This window comes from Equus caballus, chromosome 17 (genome assembly GCF_041296265.1).
Source record: "Equus caballus isolate H_3958 breed thoroughbred chromosome 17, TB-T2T, whole genome shotgun sequence".
Taxonomy (NCBI): domain Eukaryota; kingdom Metazoa; phylum Chordata; class Mammalia; order Perissodactyla; family Equidae; genus Equus; species Equus caballus.
The window spans coordinates 67,757,034-67,784,930 of NC_091700.1; the positions used below are offsets into that span (position 1 = coordinate 67,757,034).

Below are 27,897 nucleotides of genomic sequence, written 5' to 3' on the forward strand. Positions count from 1 at the left end.
AACTGGATAGAAAAATATTTCAAGCAATAATAGTATGAATTTTCCCTAACATGAAGAAAGAACAAATTGAAATAACAGACAGTGTTCCAGGAAAAACTGACACAGAATGATCCAAAAGAAGTTATATCCTTAAGTCATTGAACTTCAAGATGAGGAAAAAAATTCTGCAGATGTTCAGGCAGAAAGAGTAATTCACTACACTGGGGTTGAGGAGGGTGGGATTCAGACGGGCCTCACCGTTCTAGGAGGAACATTCAACATCAGAAGACAAAGAAGCAATGTCTACAGGTTTCTAAGTGGAAGTCAAGAATTTTACAACAAGGTAAAATATTATTTCAATATAAAAGAAACAGACATTTAAACATGCAAGAAGTCAGAGAATACAGCAGCCATGAGTCTTTCCTAAAATAAACTATTCAACAATAGAATCCAGTCAAACAAGTCATTAACTCAGAAACTACCAAGAAATAAATTAAAAGAACTCAGAAGGAAAAGGCCGTGGAAAAGAACCGAGATGAACGTCAAATCGATTTAACTGATGAACACCAAACCAATTTAAATCTTTTGCTGCTTAATAGTTGATAAACTTTAAGAACACAATGCAGGCTTCCCACTTTTCCAGAGGACCAGGTAGACAGTTCTACACAGCCAAGTAATTTGCTAATTTCTCAATGGTGTAGTAAAAAAAAAATCTTTAAACTTAAGAACTGAACTTTGATTGTAATATTATCAATGTATGCTCTTATTAAAAAATAAACAACTTAATTCTTCCATTAAAGAAACACGTATTTGCATCTAAATATCTAAAATTACAATCAACTACATATCTACTGTAATACAAAAGTAACCTCATAACTCTAGAAGTTCCTTTATCCTAATAAAAATGGATACAGAAAGTTTGGAAAGACTAAAGTTTACTCCATTTATTCATCCCCAATTTTTTGTTAATATTCGAGATCTGGCAAGTAGAAATACATGTCTGCAATTACCTTTCATCATTTCAACTACATTTTTTTCCTCTAAATATTAGAATTTAATAATTAATGTATGCTTACTCACTTTATCAAAATGAGTGAAATGAGATGAATGAATTCAGTGTTAATGAATCTCCCTACATACACCCTGAATACTTCTTTTAAAAAAGAAACAGATTTTCAGAAGCATCTCAAAGGAGTATTCAATTAATAAAATCAAGGGGAAATACACCAAGAATAAAAAACACCTACAACCTGTTAACTGTCGCCTTATGGTTAATAAAATGTATAAAAGACAGAAATTTTTACAAGGTATGCTAATGGAATCAATTCAAATACTTTGAACTGTATTCTAATATTATAATACATTAGGTATTTTGTAAAACAACCCCACCTGATCTTTCTGCCCTGTCCTAAATTACTCATTGGTCTCTAAAGCTAAGCTTTTCTTTTCTCCCTCTATGTGACCGTATTATTCCTTCTGCCTGGATCATCCTCTTTCACAATTTTTCAATATTAACCATCATTTTTCAATGATCATCTCACTGGAAGACTTTGCTGTACTCTTACCAGGTAGGGACTACTCCCTTATTTAAAATTAGACAGACAGTTTCTCTCTCTCTTACTGCATTCCATCATATTCTTGCATTATAGCTTTTGTGTATTTGTTTCATTTGCATTCCCTCCATGCTTGACCCTCCTACTTTTCTCTTCTCTTTCCATAAACATTACTTAAGTGACCTCCTTTACTCTGACAGCTTCAAATGCCATATATCATTGACTCCCTAAATTTCTAGACTGGAACTGTCTCCTGAGCAACAGGCCCAAATATACCTACTGGAAAATCCCCTTGGACTTCTCTGAGGAAATTCCAGTCCCAGAGATTTAAAAGATCACATCGTATTTTGCAAACCTGATCCTCCCAGTAGCACCATCCATCCAGCGGCCCAAGCCGCACTTTGGTAACATTTCCCACTTCCATCTTTTCTGCAACCCCACTTAGACTAAATAAATAAACCTTCATTATTTTATATCTTAAATATCCTCCAAATCCATCCATTTTTCTCCATCTCCATAGCCAAGCCTAGACCCAGTTCAAGACAGCATCATCACCAGCCCATTATCTGGTGGTCCTCCCTTCTTTCCCATTCCAGTACTTTTTACATAGACTCAAGAGTTCATTAAAACGCAAATCTCATCATGCCAATTTCTTATCTAAAGCGCTCCAAAAGCACCTCACTGTTTTCACAGGAAATACCAAACTTTTTAAGTTATTAGGCTCTATAATTTGGCTCCTCCTTCCCTCAACAGCCATTATTTCTCTTAGCACTCTACTCTCAAATCCTACTTACTTCTTTACAGTTCCTCAACGGTGCCATGATCTCCTTCTTGCCTATGTTCTTCCTCCGCAGTTCCTAACCCTTCTCTGGTTTGCCAATCTTTAGGTCACTTTCAACCTAACCTTCGTTTTCACTGGAAAATCTTCACAATACTTACCCAACCAAGCCTAGCTTGGGTGCCCCTACTACGTGCTATCATAAAACTATATAGTTCTCTTACCAAAGCTCTCACACTGTATTGATAAATGTCTCTGTGCTGGTCTGCATTTATTACTAAACTCAGTGCAGGCACACACCATACTCACGATATTCACTGCTGAAAGCCCAGAAAAACTGGCACTGTGCCTGAAAATATTGAGTCATCAAAAAAAAAAGTCAAGGAATTAATGAATAGGACTGGACAGAAAGTTCTTTCATAGCGTACCCACAAACTATTAGGCTTATTTTTATCCTCCCTAAAGCCACAAGTATGAAAACTGTTCTTCAGAGACTCTCAATACATTTCGAAAAATAAATAAATGCAAGATGTACAAAAATGAACTTTAGGAGCATGTTCTTCCAGCACTTCAATCTTGATAAATGATAATTTCAAGGAACAAGCTGTGCAAGGTAGATATCAAAGCTTTATCCTTCATGCATTCTTTCTTTCACATCATGCTTGACATCCAATCACCAATGTCTGTCAATTCTCCCTCTGAAACATATAACTTCTCTTTATCTCCATCTCAGGGGCTAATATACCAAGCCAAGCCATCACCACCTGATGCTGCACTACAATAGCCTCCTCGACTCCAGTTTTTTGCAACTCTCCAATCCATTTTCCATAGATAAGTCCGTCATTTTTTCAGAACTCTTGACCATGTGAACCTTCTGCTTGCAATCTTTCAATGACTCTGACTGCATTTAAAGTGAAATAGAATAATATCCTCACAATGCTGAAAGAGAGTAAGTGGCTGCAGTATGTATATTAAATTCAGACAAAAGAGGCATACAGACAAAATGCATTATAAAAGAAAAGGAAGAACACTAAGAGATGAGACATAGAGTCAATTTTCTAGGAGTATTAAAAAAATTCTAAATGAGTATGTACCTACTCAGCATAGCTCAGAATATATAAAGCCAAAATTTACAGAAATAACAAGAAACTGACAGAGCCATGATTGGAATTGGAGATTTCAATCAACTCTTTCAGCCATGAATAGATTAGCTAAGCACAAATCAGTAAGTTTACAGAGATTTTCAACAAAATAATTAAAAGTTTTATCTATTGGACAAAATAGAATAATAAGAGAATATACATCTTTTCAAACACATACAAAGCATTTATAAAAACCGTCCTTGAACAAGACATATAGGAAGCCCACACAGAATTAGTCATCAAGCAGCCAAACATATGAATACATTTATACATACAACAAAATGAAGTTAATGCTTGGTAATTAAAAAATAACTAAAACTACATTTGGAAACTAAAACTTCTAAATGACTCAAGACTCTAAGCAGAAATTATAACGGAATACAGAAAATAAACAAGACTAAATGATACAGAAAATACTTCAGATCAAAACTCATAAGCTACAGCTAATGCTGCGTTTAGAGAGAAATTATATATTCAAATGCTGAGAGTATAAAAAAGAAAAGTTAGAAATTAATTAGCTCAGCAACTAAATTTGTAAGACAAGATTATGAGAATAAACTCAAAGAAACTGTGAGAAAAATAAAAGACAAAAAATTAACTAAATATAGAAAATACAACAGAAAGAAACAACAAAATAAAAAGGAACTCTTTAAAAAGATATAAAATTGCAAAATCTCTGGCAAGACTTCTCAAAGGAAATAAAAAGAGAAATGAAGAAAGTAAAAATGATTGTGAAACAAATAAAATGAAAAGGGAGATTAAAGTACAGATACAACAAGATTAAAAATATGATTAATGGAAAACTTTATACATCCTTATTATGGGCTCAAATGTGTCCCCCAAAAATTCTTATGTTGAAGTCCCAGTACCTAAGAATCTAACTGTATTTGGAGATAAAGCCTTTGAAGAGGTAATTAAGGTAAAATGTAAAATGGGTGGGCCCTAATCCAATATGACTAGTGTCTTTATAAGAAGAAGAGATTAGGACAGAGGTATACAGAGGAAAGACCATGCGAAGGCACAGGGAGAAGAAGGCCATGTATGAGCCAAAGAAAAAGGCCTCAGAAGAAATCAACTCCAACAACACCTTGTCTGGAACTTCTAGCCTCCAGAAATGTAAGAAAATAAATTTCTGTGATGAAGCCACCCAGTCTGCTGTACTTTATTATGGCCGCCCTAGAAAACTAATATAATATTTATACCAATAAATTTGAAAACTTACAATAAATGGACAAACTTATAGAAAATACAACTTACCAAAACTGACTCAAGAAGAAATCAAAAACCTAAATAATCTTATCGTTAAAAGAACTGAATTTCTTTTTAGAGCAATATAAAGAAAGTCCATAATCTTGGAGAAAATATTTCCAACACATTTAATCAATCCTGAATATCTATCCCATTAGGGGGAAAAAAAAAAGACCACCATAAAGGCAAAAGACATGAAAAGAAATTCCAGAGAAGATGAAACCCAAATAATCAATAAACATGAAAACTACTCGTAACAGGAAAGTGTAAGTAAGGCCACAAGGAAACACTATTTATCACACATCAGACTGAAAAACCTTTAAATGTCAGCACACAACAAAAGGTGGTAAGGATGTGGAGAAATGAAACTATTAAACAGTGCTATTTAAGTGATGCAACTATATGGGAAACAATTGGCCATGATTTAGTATGGGTGAAAATGTGCATACTCTACAATCCATCAGTTCTACTCGTAGGTATATACTCCAGAGAAACTCTTCTACTTGAGCACCAGGACACATTCGAATGACTGTCCACAGCAACACTGTTTAAAATAAGCAAAACGCTGGAAAGAATAGATATGCCTATTACTAGAGAATGGAAAAAGTAATGGTATGGTCATATAACAGAACTCTGCTCAGCTGTGGAAGTGAATAATTTCAACTATTTGCATCCATATGGATGAATATCAAAAACAAAAACTTTTGAGTAAAAACAGCAAGTCACAAAAGAACATAGACAGTATGGCACTACTCATATGTCCCAAAACAAGCAAATGTACACAATATATAGTTTGTGAATATGTACTTATACTTGATAAAAAGCATTAATAAAAAGAAAAAAAATTATAATACAAAATCCAGTATAACATTTGTGTCTGGGACTAAAAAGAGTCTTTAAAAATACTGGAAACATTCTATTTCTTAAGTTGGGTTTCTCTTTGTTATTATGTGTTATAACTAACATATTCATTACATATATTCTTTCACATCTATCAAAATACTTAACTTCAAGAAAGCATCTAACCCCTACGTTTGCAACTAAAGTGATTCATTCATTTAACTAATTAAATAAGAATTTTCAAAATTACTGATCTTGAAAAAAAATTGAGTGTTAGTTAGCTGTGATTTGCTTTACTAAGACTATACAGTCATCACACAACACAAGCAATTATTTTAATACAAGAATGTAAACTTAATGTGCAATACAAAAGTATAAGAAAAAAGAGGGTAGAGGGTAAATCCTTAGAACACTCAACTTATCAAACTAAGAAAAGTACATTATCCATTAAAAAAACATAATAATAAGCCAGATGCTTTTTGCTAGATGCCTCAACATAAAATTATGGGCCATTACAAACATGTAGACTAACGGTCACAAATACACTTAGTATAGGAAAGTACATTCTTCATATTTGTTATTATATTTAACGATAGCCTGAGCAGTAAATTCAGAGCATTTGGACCATGACATCAGCATAGCTGTGTAAGGTAAATGTTTAGGAAAATCTTTCTCTTGCCGTTTTCCATAGTTAACTCTTGTAAACTAGATCTTTTCCCTTGACTACTACTGACTGGAAAAGTCAACCTTAATAAAGTAAATTTTCAGTGTTTCAGGTTTTGTGTGACCCATTTGCCAACTTTTCGGGATCTCATCTTCCTTTCTCTTCCATCACACATGACCACGCTCTGACACTTTTGTCAAAGAAGTGAAAAAGTAACAGTGAGATCCGTTGTCATTTTCTTTCTCTCATTCTCTTTTCTTTTATTCTCATTCACACTCCATCCCTCCGCTTATTCAAACAGTCACTAAAAAGATACGTATCAGGTACCTTTTATTATAAATTCAGGCTGAAGTTAAACCTACTTGCTTCAATTAAAATCTGTGAATTGCAAGTAACCATGTTCCCCTTATGCCTTTCTTTCTCCCAAACCTCCCAGTCTATAATGGGCCGTGTAACCTTGAGCAAGAGCTTCATTTTTATTGATTTTTCTCCCTTCTATTTACATATCCAGTTAAATGAAATAATTCTTATAGTACCATCCAACTCCAAATTCCTACAATTCTAAGATATATGTTTGAAATTTTCAGCATAACTTGAGAAGAAAATCTAACAAGCTGCTGCTCTTGATGCCAACAATAGCGTCATCACCTTGATGCGTAGACCCTGCATCCTGGGGTATCTCAGTTTCACAGTTAGAGGCAAAGTAAGATCGAGATTCAATTTCTCATTCTAAAAGCATTAGAGACTTGTCCACTATAATTAAATTCTTGCATTACAACAACACGTATTGTTTCTGGCACGACAAAAAATAACAGCTCCGCATAATTGATTAGAACCAGAAAGAGGAGTCAAGTCTCACTCTTAGTTGCAACACAGAAATCTCTTAGCCTTTTTCTTTGCCTCCCCTTGATTATTTGCACCACGCTGGCCAGCGGTGGGCTGTGCAACTGCCAAATTGCATGCCAGGTCCACCTCTCAATGTCTGATATCTCCATTTTCTTCAAACTCTATGGGGAGAGTTGAGAGGCAAGGTGGGTCTGCAATAATTATCAAGTTAGACAAGTAAACATTTAAGATGCATTTAAGCCCTAGTGTAGAACCAGGAATTATAAATGCAAATCTATCATTTAATTGCTTAAAAAAATAAATTTTGCTTACTATCCTCTACCTGTAATCACTCAATCTCTCCTCCTCCCACCCGGAGGCCTTCGCAAGCACCATCTCCACAATAATTTCTCTACGGGGGCCTTCTACTCTAAATGGCACTTTTAGAAATGATGTACAAATAAACGTTACAAAACAGAGATTAGATATATGTAGTTCTGCTACTAACTGCTGTGCGACCTGAGGCAAGTCCCTCAGTATTTCAGACCGATAACGGTTGTCACAGATGGAAGTAACAAATCTGGCCAGCAGCCAGACTCCCACCTATTTCCACCATCTTCTCCTTTTTAGAATGAGCATACAGTGGAGGAGAGAGGAGTTTACAAGCATAAATATGATATATTCTACAGACAATATTTTCTTTCCTTCATATCTATAGTTTGGCAATATTAATCCCAAAGAGCAGCCACCACCTGAAAGACCTGAGTCTACAAAGAGAATAACCAGGTAAAGTATCTTAATTCATGTGATCCTGGTGTTTAAGGAATGTGAATTATATTTGCAATTCAGTTTTAAAGTAATAGAGTAATTAAATTAAAAAATTTAAAACTCAGAAAAATCTAGCAAGCATTTGCCCGTAATCTAGAATCAATCTCTCTCTCTCACATACACAGACACAAAGTACAAATGTGTAAATATAAACTGATATATCCTACCAGTAACTGATTTTTCTTTTTCTTGGAAACGTAATTGCTCATCTTCTCTCTCTAATTAGAATGCTACTTCTGAATTTATTCTACATCACAAATTAGAGTCAAATCCTTTCTTGGGTTACAGATGGAACTTTGGTAATTTAAGTTGGTTTGTTTCCAAAGGTTATCTTTTTTTCTCCCTGAACCCAACAAGAGGCTAGTACCCTCTCTCTGTCTATCTTCTCTCGCCTCACCAAGTGCCCCCTTTGTCTTTGTTCCAGAAAGTCCCATTGTACAGGATTTCCTAGTCCCTGGTGTTGCCCTTTGCCCTCTAACAAGCACCCTGCTCTGCCCTCCAGCATTAGTGCCTCCCGGCTCCTGACGCCAGTCTGAATTAACACACGCCTCCTTACTAGCTGCTCTCCAGCAACTATGTCCTCAAGTTACAGCCTGTCAACCTCACCTCTAACCTACCGCCGGCCCTGATATCATTCATTCTTACTCTAAATGTAAACTGTTGATCTCATTGTTTCCCACAATTTTACTCTAAACTATACTACTTGGATAAGCCCCTAATGTCCAGGTGACTCATATATTTCCACCAGGCATAAAATCAGAATCCTCCTCCTTCTCATGTTACGTTTTCTTTCCTATGCTCTCAACCACAGCTCCCTGTGGCCACATGGCCCTAGCCTAACAGATGGACAGACAAAATCTAAAGAGCAGAGTGGTCTCAGCCACTATCGACACCATTAACTGAGTCAAGTACCACATGAGGCCAGAAAAGATGCTGCTGTTTCTCAAGAGATGAGCAGAGCTCAAAACCAGAATCTAGGCAGGTGGTATTCCAGAGCAGATGAGCGGTCCCTGTGTGGGTCATCATCTCAACTAGAAGGAAGGGTCCCAGGGGCAATGCTTCAGGTCCTCAGACAGGATTGGAAAGATCAAGGAAAAAGGGCAGGAACCAAAAAAGGTCTACGACATTCAGGTGGAGGGAAGGGTAGGAAAGGAGACCCATGTGTGAGAAGGGAGGGAACAGGCAATGTGGGACTCAGTGGTGGATATGAACTGTCACAACTGAGCTGAGCTCGATCTGCATTTCCTGGCACTCTCTTCCGTGCATAGTTCCATAGTTCTGGGTTATAAGAGACATCTTGGTGAGATTCAGAAGGCAGAAGTGCAGTGGCAGTCATGTCCATGTCACACTTGGCAGATCAATGCAGGGCTCCAGATGTGGGTGCAGCTCACACGCTTTGTCACTGATCTGCTTGCTCACCTTGCTGGTGCAGGGCCAGAGTCACCTGCAGCTCCTCCAGCTCCCAGAGGATCTCCATCACCTTATCTGATTCTAAGGCCATGATGCGTCTGACTCAGTGAAGGATGCCAGCTTCTCCTGCGGTTTCCAGCATCCTTGAGGTTGGAGGCTCATAACAGTGAGCAATCCGGGTGGACAGCAGCTCATCCTCACCGCTTCAGGTTTGTCCCTGCCCTCTCACACTTCCTGCTTACCCTTCCTTCCTGCCTGCCTGCCCTACTGCCTTAAGGCCTAGCACCAAAGATACAGAAGCAACAGCCATACACAACTTGCTTAACTAGCTCCTACAACTGGATGGGGTCAAATCCTGATAATAAATCCCATATTCAATACCATTCCCATGGTTCTGTTTCTCTGATCAAACCCTAACTGATACAGAATTTGGTACCAGAACTAGCTCCAGGAAAACAAAGGATGTTGAACATTAATAATCAATTGACTCTTAAATTGGAGTATTTGTGACTCTTACTTCCATTAGGCTGTAAGGTATACTGAAGGACTAAATTATGTATAAGATAAAGAATTGCACTCATTGTTGAGTCAATAATTATTCATGATTTTATTAAACAAAAGTCTCTTTAGAGAACAGTAAGAAATTAAATCTCAGCTAACATCAGCTGGGGAGACGGGAAAGAGGTTACTATTTTTTTTATTTTCATTTTTTAATGTACAGATGTTAACATAAAATTAACCAGAGAGATATTATACTTCAATAAATGCTTTTAGTAATCAATTACTACACTGTTTTAATAATATAATGTTTTCATTAAATGAAAATTGTTTAACTAAAATGGTTATGTTTAAAAGATCCCTATATCATTTTTACAACCATTCTTGAAATTTTCTGGTAAAATATATTATATAAACTACTTTGATAATGTACTCAAGTAGGGTGACATAAAGCTTAGCTAAAGATATCATAATTAAAGGGCGAGAGAATGGAAATGTGTGAGCAAGGAAGAGAGTGAGTATACCAGAACAAGTGAGCAAGAGAGAGACAAGAAGGACAGAAAGACAGAGAGGGAAGAGAAAGAGAGACAGGGAGAGAAAAAATCATTTGGACTCATAAATGAGCCTCAACAGATTCTGGCTGAAATGTTTAATAACACCAGAATATCACATTTACCCTTAACTCCAAGAGGAAATTTTGCAAAGCGTTTCTGTGCCTAGTCGAAGAAAAGAAAATATACTTTTACATGTACTAAGAATTTTTTTTTAAACAAAAGATCGGACCTTTTCTTGGTTGCTCCCTTTTCTTCCAGCCAGTGTGACACTATCATTCAAGGCCCAGGTCAAATGTCACTTCATATGTGAAGCCATCCATGGCCCCCACCAACCTCCTAGGTTTCATTAAATACATTACAGCACTAATCACATCAAATTGTAGTAACTTATCTGCCTGTACCTGAGATGATGAAGCCTTGAGGGCAGGCTCTAAATACAATTTGTCTTTGTAGACCAGTGTCTAACAAATAATAAACACTAAATATACGATTGCTGGATTTAATCACACTACAGGACAGGTGTGATAGTTAATTTTATGTGTCAATTTGACTGGGCTACAGAGTGCCCATATTAAACATTATTTCTGGGTGTGCCTGTGAGGTTGTTTCTGAATGAGACCAGCATTTGAATCAGCAGACTCAGTAAAGCAGACTGCCCTCCTCAATGTGGGTGGGCATCATCCAATCTGTTGAGGGCCTGAATAGAACGAAAAGTGCAAGAAGGGAGGGTTCAGTCCCTTCTTGCCTGCGTAAGCTGGGAGATCAGGTTTCTGTCTTTGGACCTGGACTTACACCATCAGCTCCCCTGGTTCTAGGGCCTTGGGACTTGGACTAAAACTATACCACTGGATTTTCTGGGTCTCCATCTTACAGACAGCAGATCATGGGACTTCTCAGTCTCCACAATCACATGAGCCAATTCCTTATAATAAATCATATATATCTTATATACATATATATATATATATCCTATTAGTTCTGTTTCTCTGGAGAACCATAATACAATAGAAGTTGTCAACATTCTGTGAGTGAACCAGATAACATGTGCACCACCTACCACAGCATATCCAATGACTTCCAGGATTTTATTTCCTCCGAGAGAGCCAGATGCATCTATTCCTTATCAACAGAGAGCAACAATTTGGAAGTCTCCAGTCAGATCCTAAAATCAGAGGCTGACATATTAAGTAGGACACCCAGTACCCCCAAGTCTGCTGGTACATCCCGGCATATCTTCAGTCAAAAGAAAATATATACATATACTAATACTGGTCTGAGCAGCAAATTTTCCTAAAGCCAAACTGACTACATTCTAAACACAATTAACATGGCTTAAAATAATAAAAATGGCTATTTTAATGAGTACTTAGTAACTTCCAGGCAATATGCAAATGACCTAGCATTTCTTTCTCATTTAACTTTCACAACAACTGTATGGAGTAGGCATTATTATCATCAACATCATCCCCACATCACAGACTTGACAATGAGATAGAGAAGTCAGGTGGAGTCCTGGCAGAGCCAGGATCGAAAGCCAGAAGGCCTGAACACAGAGCTAAGCTCTTAAATACTACAGCAAATACAATAATCTCCATGGGTTCCTTAAATGCATCTAAAATATTACTTATTAAAAATGGTGGTGTTAAGGCATGTTTATACCCTTCCTTTAAAACTTACTGAAAGCTTTTCAAGCAAATTCGAAAAAAGAGAAAAAACTCTATCTTTAGTGAAAGTAAAAATACTCAGAAGAAACTCGGATTCCCAATTAAAGCATACCTGTCAAAGACTGAAATCTGGGAGGCCACTGGGAGCTGAAACACACCTCCTCAGACCTCAAGCAAGACACAGAATCTCCTAAAAGTAAAATCACAGTTATGAAAGGCCTATCCAGTGAATGCAGAAAAAGTGGTGCTAAAAGGGCAAACACACAGACACAGCATTTTACAGAGTCTGGGTCCCTCCTCAAGGGGCTCCTCTGGAAGTGACAGAGGGAAGGAAGACAGGAGGCTTTGTCTCAAGAGGCTTTGCTACATGATGGACACAGACATGAGACTCTGGAAATGACACCTTTAATTAGAGAGTATTTGAAATAACAAACTCAAGTCAAATATTTGGACCCATCTAGCTCACACTCAAACTACTGGTGCCCGTGCCCACAACACTGCCTGCAATATTGGCAACTACTGGCCCCACTTAAGAATGGGTAATAATCAGAGAGGCCACAAGGGGATTGTGCATAAAGCAGCAAATATCAAAAGCAAGAGAACTGTAAGCAAAAGGCCAGTGAAGAACAAACATCACAGGAGGAATTACCCAAGGAAACAGAGGAAGAATAACATCGCACAGACTCAAAAAGAAAAAAAATCACAAAAAGGGTCTTTCTTTAAAAAAATGTTCAAGGAAGAAGTTCAAGGATTCAAATGATAAAATACAAGATAACCAAAACAGATGAAAATCAGCTGACAGAGCTATGAAATACTACAGAGATGAAAAGCCACTTTGGGAACCAAAAAACAATAAAGAATTTGACTGAAAACATAGTAAGAAAAAAATGTTTAATGGGAAAGCACAGTAAGTGAAATAACAAAGTTAAAGGTGAAGACCACAGATATGGAAAACCAAGGAGAAATATTATACATATTTTCAGGGTTACTAAAGAAGAGAACAAAACAAATAGAAAATATACTTTAAATATAATCTCAAAATCTGAAGACATAAAAACACACTCTACTCCTCAGAGTTTAATGGCCGGATCCAAGAAAAGCAGATACAGAATGATAAAAAACCAAGACAAGCTGATGAAGTTACTGAACTTCTAGCTTCCTAAAAATAGTCCATGGACATCTGAACAAAAAGCAACACAAGAACAAGAGAAAGATCAGTTTGCTGCAGCCTTCATAGTGACACCAAATGCCAGACGACAGTCAAGCAATGTTTCTGTGCTTCTGAGAAAAATGAAAATTAAGACTAAATAGCTTGGATAATTATAGTTAACAATCAGAAATAAATGGTAATAACTTTAATTTTAAAAGGATAGTAAAACAAGAAGAGGGAAAGGGGAGTTAGAAAGAAATATCATAACTTTTCCCATCTTTCTTAGAAAAAAGTCCAAAGATGCTGTTTCAAGTTAAATTCAGTTATTTTTTTAACACAGAATTACCAGAAGTCAAAGTTGTTGTTGTGGTCCTTAACTCTTACGTAACAGCATCACTTTGGTGAAGGAACATTAACTCGAAATGAATAAACTCCTTCGGTTTAAATTCAGTTTCTATTTCTTCCATTATAAGGGAAGTAAACAGAAAAAAAATAACACTTCATTAGAAACACAAGGTATAAATATGATCCTATTTTTGTAAAACTATTTCTATTTACCTGTATACATGCACACAGAGATGCTGTAAATAATGTTCACCAAATGTTAAGAGGTATAAGCTGGGGAGGTGATGGGGAGTTTTGCATGCTTTAAGGTTTTAAAACAAGCAATGCATTATCTTTCCAAATAATAAAGTCATTATGCTACTTCAATAATTGCATAACCTTTCTCAAATCCCTGTATATCACTTTGTTCTTATTTCCCAAATAAAAGAAATCTGACACCCAAAGGTGAAGTGATTTGACAGAAGAGTGTCCTAATTCAGGATGATATTTTAATAAATATGTGATAAACCTACTAGTTCATATCATTACCAAATCTATTTATTTGGCTCAGTAAAAGGAAGAACTTTTAATATAATTATATTTGCCTGGAAATAGGATGAAGTGCCACATGCAATAAGAAATCACAAGGAGTACTCAACACAACACTAAAGTAACCAACCAACTCTTACAGAAGGCGCCACACACCAAGCACATGTTAGAGTTGGTGACCTTTGTGGGCACTTCCAATTCTGAAAGAGTTTGACTGTGATATCAAATCATACAACAAAGTCATCTCTGTTTCATGCTATAAAAATAATAGTATCAATACCATGCACCTCTTTAGAACTCTACAGCTTTAAGTCGTTTTCACAAATATGTCATATTTTCTTTCACTCCCATAACAACTCTTGAAATAGGTAGGACAGGTGTTATTAGTTTCACTTTGCAACTGAAAAAATTAAAATTCAGAAAGAAGCCACTGGTCCAAGATCACATAGACAGATAATTGCAGAGCCAAGATTTGTCTTTTCTTGATTCCATGTTTACTAGCCAGGCAGCCACTCTACATAAGCCTATAACAGCCCTGACAATATGTTTCATTTATATCAACTGTGGCTTTTGGAGCAACTGTGCCTACTTAGTTCAAAATGGAAGATGGATAGCTGCTATTACAATTTTTCTACCCTGTATGAATAAAGAGCCTTGGAACTTCATGGAAAAGAAATTTAAAGGAACCGTACTAGATATGTCCATCACTATGAAACAAACCTTTTTTTGTAAGGACTTAAAGCTTTCTTAGAAAGGCTTGTTATTGTCCTCTTGGTTTCCAAATGTAAGAAGTTAAAGTCACCCCACTGCTAATGCTGGATGGGTTAAGCAGCTGTTCATCAGAGGTAGTCACAGAACAAAAGTTTTAATGTGAACTCTGATAAGCTGGACTAATGTATATGCATGCGTATGTTTTGGACACCTGCTCTAAGCCAGCTGCTGAGTAGCACTTGGTAAACATACTGAAATGGCTGGAAAATAAATGGACCAAAGCCAGGTTGTGGAGCCAGATCCACAAACAAGCTACCACATTCACAGTGAGAACAAGTGCTGAAATACATTAAAGAATATATAGACCTGATTTTATGCTGATATTTATGAGCAGGAAATAATGGATGACTGAAATCCTTTTAGAATTTATTTGATGTTTTCTAATGGCAGATGGTAAAGGGACAAATTCAAGTGTAATGAAATTGAGTAAAAAAAGGAAACTTAAAAATTGAGTAAAGAACATAAATATATATTTTCTTTTTTTAGGAAAAGGCAGATGAAGATTGATCCTGGAAGTAAGACTCCTAGTAGAACAGACATTTTACAAATGCTATTTAGGCTGCTTAAATATTCAAACCTAAGCAGAAAGGCACAGCATGATATTCCGTGGCTCTTGGCAAGATTATACCACCACTGGCAAACTGGAAATGTACAAGAACCATATTCAAACCCCTTTTCAATTATGTAGACAGTGGCAACGTTGCTTCCACTGATGACATTTCTAAAACTTCATCTTAATACTGACCTTGTCAATATATTTGAAATATAGAAAAGATAAATCTTCAAACTCTATAATTTTCTCCTTGAATCAGATTTCGTTAAAACTAAAACACTTGATTCAAGCAGCTTTAAAAATAAGCATCAATATATTCTCTGTTGTAAGGCATCTATAACTGAAAATATGGGTCAAAAATGTGAAAAACAGCAATAAGAAAAAATAATTCACTGGGATACATAAATTAAGTGAAATACCCACTGTTCCTCTATAAAGACTTTTGAACTCATGAATTATAAGCCATGAGGCGAGATCATTTAGAATGAATCACATATATTATAATCAATCATGATAATATTTTCAGAGTTTATCCTCAGGGTAAATAGTAATACAATGATTCTCTTTGCCATCATCTTCAGTTGTCATAAAATTAGTTACAGAATCATGACATTGTCAGATGTATAAACTTACAAAACTAACCTTAATTCATTCAAACGTAAAAACTTAACAACTGAACAAAAACATAAAGTAATAATATGTTAACAACATACATAAGAAAACGGATAAATACATTTTGCATGATAATCTGTGAAGAAGGCTTCCATGTCTACATAGGGATGAGCCATGAAAATTTTAATTTACTATCTTTGCCTCACTTGTCTTGAAGAGTACATGAAATTGTTTAAGTTCACTTTATAAATGAAATGATCGATGGTGTGCTGGAGCTAGCTCATGCCCTCATGACAGCCAACTGTTATATTCTAAGGAATCTTGCAAACTACTCGCTAAACCTTTGAAACCATCCATAGTGGGAGTATTTACATCATGGGAATTAACACACACTACAGATCAGGCCTCCTCACCTTATCCCAGAGCCATTTTCTAGCACACCACTGATCCACATACAAATAAGTACATGGTACAACTAATTCTCACAAAGTAAACGCACCCATATAGGCAATCCTGAGGTCATGAAAAACAACATTATGATACACCAAGAAGGCTCCCTTGTATCATCTCTGTCAATACTCCCTCAAGAGGTATGAAAATTTTCCAGATATAAATACTGAAAAGGAGCAAATTTAGCAATGAGGAGAGAAGACAACAATTTTAAGTGAAAGATATAACCTGGAAAATCATTTGTAAGTAACTGTGACAGTGGGCTGGCAGAAAAACACATGGCATGACATACATTTATTTGAAAGTAGCAGGAGTAATGCGGGAAGGAAAATACAAAATTATATGTGTTGTGCAGCTATCTGAAGCATTATGAGGCTCACGGCTATGTAACAGATGTGTTCAGTGTAAAAACTTTATGAAATGGAGATGGTTTAACATATTGTAATTTTCTTAGTATTATCTATGATTTTTATGTTATAACAGTATGCCGTACCTGAAAAGCTCAAATAACTACCACAAATAAAGTGACAGCCAGCATTTGACTACTGTTGATATTCACAGGACTTTTCCCCCTCGAATTATACTGGTACTTGTCTGTAAGAAAACAAAGTTAAAGGCCTTTCATAATTGTCCTACTCCTCTGAGGAAAGCCGAGACTGCAGGCGCAAAGAGGACAGCATCTGACAGCAATCATACACCATACAGTGCTGGAATTAGGATTATGTTTGTAGAAACTAATGTATATTAAACAAAATCTGGCTTCTTTTTTCTTCCTTTGTCCCAGTGATCAGTTGTATCGAGTGGTTTACCATTTTTTAATATTCATCTGAAACGTGACTCTTAAAATACCAGCTTAAGTTCTGGAAACTGGTAACAGCTAGACTTGCATAAAAATGCACTGCCTCCTTACAAATTTCTTTATGTTTAAGGGGTTAAAAATAAAAATTACACTTTACAGATAGATTTACAGAAAGTATTGACCTCTGTCTCACATTCAGACAAGGAAGTGCTCTAATAACTGCCCAAAATAACGTTCAAAATAGGATTTTCACTGCAATTATACAATTTGACTAACCAACCTTTACTGTTTTCCTCTTCATATGGATATTCATTCATCCATTTGTTTCTAGAGTCACATTGATCCTGCAAGAAAAGCACATGAAAACAAATAATGAGAAAAAGTTCCACCAGTTGATAACATTCTTTCATTGGGGGTGGAGGGGAATCTTACTTCTGCCATTCTTTAAGTTCTTGACTAATGGAGTGACATAATAATAGCTGGGGAACTTTTTTTTCTTTAGTTGTTTGTTATTTGCTTGCTTTTTAGCAGTCACGTATGTAAAGTGTAAAATGCAGAAAAGAAGGAAGAGAGGCAGAAACATTAGCTATGACACTTAAGACAGATCCCGGGTACAAGATAATGAAGGTTTGGACAAAGGTAAGAGAGAGAAGGGACAAAAAAAGAAAGAGATGCAAAAGAGAGAGGAGCCTGAGAAGAAAATGGCAGAAATCTGTTTAACTGTAAACTTAATATACGAAAGTCACAAATACTCCCACCGGAGCACTTGGCTCCATTATTCTTAGCAACTAAGAGATTCTTAAAGTAATGCTGTTTTCCAGAGGAAACAATTTTTTCTTCTCTTTACAGTTGATACAAATGTGTAGAATAATTAATATGAATACTTTGGGGTGGCTCCATGTTGGCCAATACCCAAGTGACTTTTAAAAACTGATCTAAGTTAATACATGTCACATCCCCAAAACTAAACAAATATAAAGTAAATATTTATATTGCTTCTAAAAACTTCCAAATCCACAGGGCCATTTGAATCTTATCAAATAGAGTTAACCATTGCATTGGAAAGTTCTGACTACAATAGACTGTTTGCCTCATTTGGATGTATCTTGAAAGTCCTCCTATTGATTCTCTCAGCATTATGTAACTTGCTTCAGAATTTCCATTTCATGAGGCAGATTTTCTTTGGCATTCAGTGAAGCCAACTTATTAGGCATAGTTGATTTTTTTCTCGTTTGGAATTACACTCAAGAGGGGACACGCCCTGGAATTCTTTGCAGCACCATTCTGTGCCAGCGTCTCCGTATGGCAGCCCTGGGCCAGGCTTCCTTTGCATGTGTTTCCATACATTTGAACAAAAAAAGAGCTCCCTCACTCATAAAGCCTTAAAAGAAATGTAGCAGAATTCACAAGTGCCATGGGCTGGGCCTGTAAAGTGAACTGGACTTTAATTCTATTCCAGTTTTAAATCTCTATCTATGTCTGTATCTGTCTGTCTGTCTCTCTCTCTCTATATATATGTCTCTTACGTCTCAAAACACAATCCTTACTAAATACTATAGCTTTTATTTACTACTACCAGAAATGCTACTAAAAAGTAAAATAATATAAATGAAATATTTTAATATTGTAATGGCAAACCAGAAATATTCCCTTGAAATTCAGTGTATGATTTTTATTTTACATTATGAAACCATAACATGGTATCCCTTGAAAGAATTAAAAAGTCATCTAAAACATCATATTCTTATCACACGTCTTATCCTTTCTAGACTTCAAAATATATCTAAACCACTCAGTTCCACCTTCTTAGCAGAATGTACCAGGAACTTCAAAACTGGCTTCAATCCTATATTCTAATTCTTTATATCTCAAAATGTTGTTTTGTAATTTTTTTTCACATTTTTAGTATACCATAAGCATTTTCACACGATAGTCAACTTATTAATGCTTAATCCAAAATTTATAATACTCTTTGGTAGGAGCCTATAATACTCCACATTGTAGGAATATTTACTCCCTAATTGTGGTCTAATGATTTATGATTTTTTTATACTATTACCAATAACAATTAAACATCCTTCTACGTAAATCTTGTATACACTAGGGCTCTGCTAGCCTGGATGACACCTTTGTGCAACTGGAAAGGATGCCCTCTCTGGACAGATACAGACAGACTCTAATCAGGAGGTGGGAACCAATGATTAGAGTCCAGTGTAGATATCCACTACCACTCACCCCTCGGCCAGGCACCCTCATTCTATACTACTGTACTTAGCTGCTCTACTCTGCACCTTTAATCATTTCCTTACAATATAATTAACAGAAGCATAATTACTGGATCAAAATAATACGAATTTTTTTCAGGCTTTCAAAATACATCACCAAATTGCTTTTTAAACAGACTATATATTTACACTAGAATAAATAGTTGCTAACATAGTGCCATTCCCATCTTTATTTCCTAACACAAAACACAGGACCTAGCAAATTTTAGGTGATCAAAAACTATTTGTCAAATGAGTGAAGCTAATAATGAGAAATGGAAGAAAAATCCAATAAAACTCCCCTTTACATCAGTTATGTGGATATTTCTTACCCAAGTAACTCAGGCCTAAATTATATAATTTGTATTTTTAGGTACAATCTGCACACTAAAGTAAACATTAAATTATGTGAACCATACATAACACAGTATCATTCACTTTTAGAGTATTTTGGGATTTACAAAATATCCTAATGATATCATTTGTTCCGAAAGCAGTTCTGCGAGTTGAGCACATGAACTATTTTAAGATCCATTTGACAGTGGGTGATGATCAGAGGTTAATTTTGTACCCAAGGTAACAAGTTAAATAATGTCATGGTCCTCAGTCTTAGTCCCAAAACTTAGTGCACGGCTCCCGGCTCATGGTGGTTTCTCTTTGCAACCATGTACAATTTAAATGCATACCTCTGCATGTTTTAAACCTGAGGGGAGCCTGGTACAATGCTAACTTTTGTTTTCCATTAAACTCAAGCTTCTCAAAGAGCATTCAAGATCATCTTTTGCTCTGCAGCGCCCATCTCACACCCCTACACTTCAAGGAGCACAAACGACAGCAAATGAAGACACAGTTCAGAGTTTAGAAGACCTAGTCTCACCTCTGTCATCTACTGGCTGCGTGGCCTTAACAACTCTTCCAACTTCTCTGAGGCTCAATTTCCTTCTCCACAGAAGCAGGAATAATAATCATACCTGGATTATCTACTCCACCTACCCTAATTGAAGGAAAGTTTGTATAGCAATCTGTTGTCCCACAGGTAAGAATTAGCGCTCCTTCATCTATGACCCAGATATCAAACAGGAAAACAATAGGACTTCCCTGAAATGAGCCTACAAGATACAACAAATGAATCTCTAACTTTATTCACGCTAAGGGGCCTTTGGGTTGTTCCCCTAATCCTCACTAAAATCAAACCATGATATAAAATAGGAAAATGGCACATTTCCAATAACAAAAAATATCTCACCAATGTCCTATTTAAAGGATTACTTAACTCTGTCAAACAGGTTTGTGAAATTATCCAGTAAATCTTCCCAAAGCACAGAAGTTTTAAAGGCCACTGTCCTCATCAAAAGACTTATCACACGTGGTTTTGGTTCTCACTTTCCTGGCTTCAGAAACGACTCTCAATGGCCAGGCGAGAAAAGCAAAGGTTGGTCACTTATTTCAACATGAAAAACACGAGAAGGAAGAATGGCATAAAATATTACATATTGGAAAGAATTTTAGATTTAAGCAGAAATATTGCTGCCTGGAACCACTGGTAAATACTCGTGTTTTTAGTGGCGAGTCTGGAGAAACTCTAGTTACCTGTTTCTCTTTAGTAGCTACAAGCAACAGAGAAGGATTTTCTAAATTCTTCACTTTCTAACTCCTGTTTTCTCTCCTAAAATTTCTACACACGGTCAGCCAGCTTTCCCTTAGGATTCAAAGAGAGTACCCTGGACAACAGGAATGACCTTGGCCAGAATGAAAGTGGATGCTCTCCACCTTAATGAATAAGGAGTTACCTCCGAATAATTACCTCAGAGTACAGGCATTATATTACCCTGTGGTAACAGGCTGCTGGCTCTTCCTCACATCTGAAATGATCTATTATGTTCTCAATCTTTAAGGGTTAGTGTTTAATACATTCTAAATACTTCAGGACCCATAAGTACACTTGTTGCTAGTTCCTCTGAGAATCCCTTTATGTATCTTTAAACAGACACAGAGAAACACATTTTAAAGGTGTTTATAGACATCTAACTAGTCAGGGTATTCCACTCTCTGCCCAAAGGTAATTTAGTTGTTCTGTTTCAAATAAATTGAATTCCAGTGCTAGTACAGCAATCCTATTTGGAATTCTGTCGTCTAGACTCAGCTTTACAAATCATTGCTTCGTTAGTCGTGAGCCTGTGTTTTCAAGCACTGATTTTTAAAAGTCAAGAAATAAAGGTTTATAGACATATTCAATTCAGTTACCATAATTTTTAAAGCTGATTAGGGAACTCGACAGGCAGGCTTTGGGCATTTACGTCTTGAGATATTACACAACAGATACGTGTCGGCCCCCCTCTGCATCAAGGTTTCTGGTATATAAGTTGCCTTTTTTCATTTAAAGTTATTTCTGTTTGATCTGTCGCAGTGAGTTATCTTGGGAACCAAAAATATTTGAAGGTTAATCTAAATATTTCTGGAGATAAATGCAAATCTAAGTACTACATTTTCATAGCTATTTTGACTTAAAATGAAAAGAGATGCTAAAGGCACAAGCAGTAAGCTTGTTGCTAGGTGACAGGTGACACCTACCGTATGTCTTCTGAACTTGTATCGCATGAGACATCTTACCGCTGAGAAAAGACACAGGGATTTCCATGGCACACACATCATTCTCTATATAGGGAGGCAAACTAGTGTTCAGGTATTTTTTAATATAGACCACAGGTAGTCAGCAAACGTCTGTATGAATATCTGATTTTAGAGATGCCTCTCACAATAAACAGGAAAAGACAGTTCTTTATTTTAATTTTGGATATACGTGGTTCTACATACAAAGTATGGTCTACATACGGAAAACATAATTTTCATGATTCATAATTAAAAAGTGATAATTCTCCGCATCTCAGTTAAGAATTTTCAAACTGTTAATAGAAATCACTTCAACTAGGACAGGTACAGTCCATAGAGAAAGTATTATTCTTATAATAAGGAAACCAATTTTCATTAAATTTATCAACACAAGACCATCAAAGCAAACATCTGATGAATTAAAAAAGAAAAGCACAAAAACTTCAATGTAGATTATTTCCTGGATATGTTATGTAATTACATATCTACTTTCTAGCATTACCTCCCTTCCTGGAACCAAAAACCCAGACACAAAGTTCCACCCTCCTTTGACTCATCAGGCAAGCCAGGTAACAATATAGAAACGTCAAAGGGCAAGTTGTTTAATTTTTACATGCCCCCTTTTCCTCATTTATTAAACTGGCATTGTAAAACCATTTTGGGGGGGGCAGGCCTGGTGGCATAGCACTCCACTTCAGTGGCCTGGGGTTAGCAGGTTTGGATTCTGGGCATGGATCTACACACCACTCACCAAGCCATGCTGTGGCAGCATCCCACATATAAAATAGAGGAAGACTGGCACAGATGTTAGCTCAAGGCCGATCTTACTCACCAAAAAATACCACCTTTTTTTGGCTAGGGACATTGAAAAGGAGAATGTATACAATATACATACCAGATTATCTGGCACATATTAGTTATCCAACAAATGTCAGTCCCATCTCTACTTCCTACGTGTATAAGTCAAGTGCCAAAACTCCTATTTCCAATTAAACTATCCTGAGGAACGAGCAATGACCTAATCCAGCCTAAATTACACTTCCTCAATCCACCTTCAATTATGATTGCACATTTCTTAAGGGAAGGTCCTGGGAACACACAGACAACAGGATCTCCACCCTAGGATCTCACAGTACAGTGTCTATAATTCATCCACTAAGAGAATGCAATGATGTAATAGCTAATAGAAACAGGAGACAGGGAATTCAGGGTCATTAATAGCCCATATTCAATAATAATCCCCTTGGAATTCTGTTAGCTACATACAAAATCAATTGAAAATTCTCCATTTATAAAATTGTTCTTCCTCATTTCCAGCTTTATGTTTCTCTGAAATTATGCTTCCACCTAGGAATTCTTCACTATTAAAAAAAAAAGCAGACAATAATACAGAATGAGCAAACTTTAAGAATTAAGGTCCCACTTGGAGTAAAGTATGCCCTGGAGCTTGAGCAATCATATAAGAACAGAGTTCACTGAACAAACAGCCCATTTTCAGAGGGAGAAGGCAAAGGAAAAGCACACTGACATGGAAATTACTCCTTTAATCTGTTTTCAGCTTCCATTACACCTCGTCATTCTATGCAGACAGAGAACAAATAAACCTTTAAAAGAAAGTAACCATAGCAAACGAATTCTGCATTTCTTTTCGTATATTGTGCTCAATATAATGGTTTGAAAAGTAATTTACGTTATGCTCGTACTCAAGTGTAATTGCCATTTTATCAGGAGTGCATAGTCAAAATTCTGATTTGTATCGCAAAGGACTGACAGGATGATTAAATTTTGTCTTCATATGTCTAATTTATGTGATTTAGACTGCAACACAAATATGAGCATCTGCAATTTGTATTTGCACATTAAACTACTGCATATAACACTACATTCTTGGCCACACACAAGTTCGCATTCCCATATGGAGAACATTCGCATCCTCTCTTAATCCTCCATCAGGACATGTTTTAAACCACCATGCTAAAGAAGTTAAAATCTTTGATGTTTTTAAGAGGCTGGTGTGAGAAAGGGAATAACAGGGTGCCCAGCTATGTATTAATCTCCAGTTCACTTCCCAGCACTTTATGCAAGTATAATGTGGTGGTGTGATTTATATGTAGGAAAGCAAATTTAAAATTTTGAAAACAACTGAAAATAAAATGATAAACACATATGTGGTACCAATTAAAAATGCATAAATCACACAGCTTAAGAATTTTCCTACTACTTCATTTCAAACGCTGTTGTCTGAAGACAGCTGGGTATATATGTTATGGGGTCATTACAAATTTTATACGTTAAAGATCTACGACATATTCAAGAAAACTAAGTTGCCTTATTCAGTATGCAGTAAACATATTTGTTCTTCCTATTAATTACTGCCCTCTATGTTTAGCTTGCCAACACTAAGATAAATCCCATTGAAATTCACAGTAAACAGTTTGCTTAGGGAGTAAATTTATTTTCTAGTCCATCACAACAATAGATGATTAAAATATGTTGCTTTTATCCAGTTTTGAATTAATTCATGTGAAATAAGACAAATATTTATTAAATTGTGGGAAAAACATTCCATCAAACTGTAAACCAGAATAGAAAAACAAATGGCACGCACTTAATTACAGTTGACATTTGAATGAAATCTGCAATCTCAAAATATTTAACAATAATTAGAAAATATCAAACAAGGCATTTTGAGGATACTTTTATGTTCAACCTCTTCACATATCTGAACCCAAAGACATTTTAACATAGGCAGATTTTAAAATATAATTTGAAAGATGGATCAAAGAACTGAATGGATTTGCTTTACTGACATTTTGACATACTGATACAGAAACAAGAAGATTTATTTGATATTTTTAATGAACATCTTACAGGTTGCTGAGTGTCTTACTGAACAATAGTTTTGACCAGCTGAACTCATCAATCTAGTTTGTGCATTCAGACATCATAATCATTGCCCTATGTAGCTCATAATCTGGTCCACAACAGATAGCCAGCTGCCATGATAAATACATAATCAATTAGTATTTTTCAATGATGAGCAAATTAGTAGACTATCAAATGCACTGCATAACTATATGCTTCTCTCATAACTAGATAATACCAGAAATCAAAATACTATTTGTTGAGAATGACAATTGATACATTGGGCTGATTCTTGTTTATTAGGATCAAAAAGACCCCTTTAAAAATTGAAAAATACTGAAATTGGAGGTCAACTCAAATATCATCCAAGCAATTTGTAGCAGGTGATGACGGTCCACTGATTTATCACACGGCACATACATTCTGTTATTAATTCATCCGTGAAGAGCCTATACGACAGGAACCAAGGACATCAAAAATCATACGCCTCAGTACCTGATTCAACGAAGCTCACAGACAACAAAGATGAGACAAATATAAATAAGCAAAATAATTATAACAATAATAGCTGCCATCTACTGAATGCTTACCAGATGCTTTACACTGACTAGGTGCTTTTACATATATTATTTAATAAATTCACATGCAAAGCACGGCTATTTCAATGACCTAGGATTAATACCCAAATTTTAAAATGAAAACAATTGTGATAGAAGTTCATATTCCCTAACCTGTATCAAGCTGACATCCTTAATAACATCATAGGAGCTCTGGTGAAAGAACCAAGTACAGTGGGCAGTTGAGGGAACCCATGAAGGTTTCACAGAGGAGGTGAAACAAAGCTGAGCTTTAAAAAGTAGCAAAGACAAGGCATTTCAGGGGAAGGGGATGTATTAGGAATTAACACTTTTAAATCTGAGTCTGAGAACGTTCATGTGTATATGTGCAAGCATGTATAATTTACTAGAAATGAATGTGTATACACATACACACACGCACATATATGATGAGCATCCTAGGAATTGGCGTATTTATCCCAGCCAGCCTATGGCACCTAAAGAGGGGCTCTAACATGAAAAAGCAGTCTGTAATGTGGAGAGAAGATTCATTCCCAGTAAATAATAAAAACAATCCTGAAAACTTAACTTCTAGTGTCTTAGGTGCCCATCTGCCTTACAATGTAAAGGGATTGATATGTATGCTAAATCAGGAACACTAAAATATGATTTAGAGAAGCTAATTCTATTTAAAATGACTTTAAAAGACCTTTCTCATGAACTGTTATGTTCCATGATTTAAGATACTTCTGACATCTCTGACCCTCATAGATCAGATATTTCAAAATATTTATTATTCAGAAATGAATCAATGAAAATATGCTCATAGATAGCACACACATGTGCACATACACACACACATACAGCCAAACATTGGTGAAAAACTCTGACTAGAGAGAAATTCCTGAAGTGTATGTAAGTTACACGAGTCGGCTTATCTTTTTTTAAAATACTCCAAAAAATTTAAGTGATTTTGAAAAATAACAGTGTCACAGCCAAGGAGTATCAAGAACGTTTTGAAAAATAATCCCAAAACAAAAACTGGCCAACTGCAGGCTTAAAAACCTATTTGGAGACATACATAAAATACTAAAATCAAAATTACCCCTATAAATAAATAATATATGGATTAATCTCTAGTCTAATTTTAAAGAAAAGTTCACAAATGAAATAACTTTATCAAATAATTATTGGGAGTGAGCAGGTTAAGTGCTCACACGTGTTTCCCGAATATGCATGGGGAAGGTACTTTTACAGGTTCGTTTAAATACGGTATCGTTCAAAAAGCATCTGATTTTAAAAGGACAGTCCTTTAAATTTTCTAACTTTACTCCCAAAGGCAGATAAATACATCTTGGGAGATACAGTCAGGGAGCGCTGCGGGCCAAAGAACATTTTGATGGAATGTTTTTCCCACAATTTAATAAATATTTGTTTTATTTCACATGAATTAATCCAAAACTGGATAAAAGCAACATTTTTTAATCATCTATTTTTGTGATGGCCTAGAAAATAAATTTACTCTCTAAGCAAACTGTTTACTGTGCATGTGAGTGGGATTTATCTTGCTAAGCGTTGGCAAGCTAAACAAAGAGGGCAATAATTAATAGGAAACTGTTCTCTGGGTACAGCGGTGTTAGTTCTCAGTAGTAGTAGTAACAGGAGTAGAGGAAGAGAGGGAGGAGGAGCAACAGTGGTTGTAGCATCAGGAAAAACACTGAATTAACACATGCTAGCAACTATTGTAACTACTGACTACTCGTAATATTTCTCACAACCTTCTGAGGTGGTATAATTATTCTCATTTTACAAACATGGAAACACAGAGCAGGTAAGTAACTGGCCTAATAAAATAGCAAAACCAGCATGTTAAAATCAGAAGTCAGGCTCCAGTCTTCAGGATTTTAAGTTCTACTCTATGATGATTCTTGTACGTAATCTTGGTATGACTTCTGCATGCAATGGCATCTCTATTTGTGGAAAACAGATACGCAAGCCAACTGCAACAATAGTGTTGGTATTTTCCTCTCAAATAGATTAAAACAAGGTAAATATTTCCGAACTAAATGCATAATCAAGGACAGTTCTCCAACAGAAGAAAAATACATTCCAAACCTAAGGTCATTTGAAATCTTGCCCAAGACCATAATGCAGCCAATGTTTTAAAAGGTTTTTTCCCCCAATTAGAAATTAACACTTTCAATGACTTATTTTTTTTAAGTTTTTAGAGATTTTTAAGATTTTAGAATGTCTGTACAATCATCTACATGAAACCCAAAATTAATGATCTTTTCCTTTCCTCGCCAGTGATATCTAAACACATGCACAGATATAAAAAGAATTTAACTTTTCACATCACAAATAAACTGCATTTGTGGCGGCCCCATGGCCTAGTAACGGTTAAGTTCAG

The 27,897-nt window shown here is 35.9% G+C and overlaps 1 protein-coding gene across 7 annotated transcripts in view; it reads right to left on the reverse strand.

Moving 5' to 3' along the window:
- KLF12 (KLF transcription factor 12) overlaps positions 1-27,897 on the reverse strand; it is a 585,204-nt gene that overhangs the window by 269,753 nt on the left and 287,554 nt on the right. For 5 of the 7 annotated variants that reach the window (XM_070239860.1, XM_001496646.6, XM_070239863.1 and 2 more), the window contains one exon: positions 17,472-17,535. In XM_070239860.1, the coding sequence (XP_070095961.1) occupies positions 17,472-17,504 (33 nt within the window). In that variant the 5' untranslated portion in view covers positions 17,505-17,535. Of the gene's footprint in view, positions 1-16,885; positions 16,987-17,471; positions 17,536-27,897 lie in introns of all 7 variants that reach the window. The other 2 variants (XM_070239861.1, XM_023621689.2) reach the window with 1 other exon arrangement.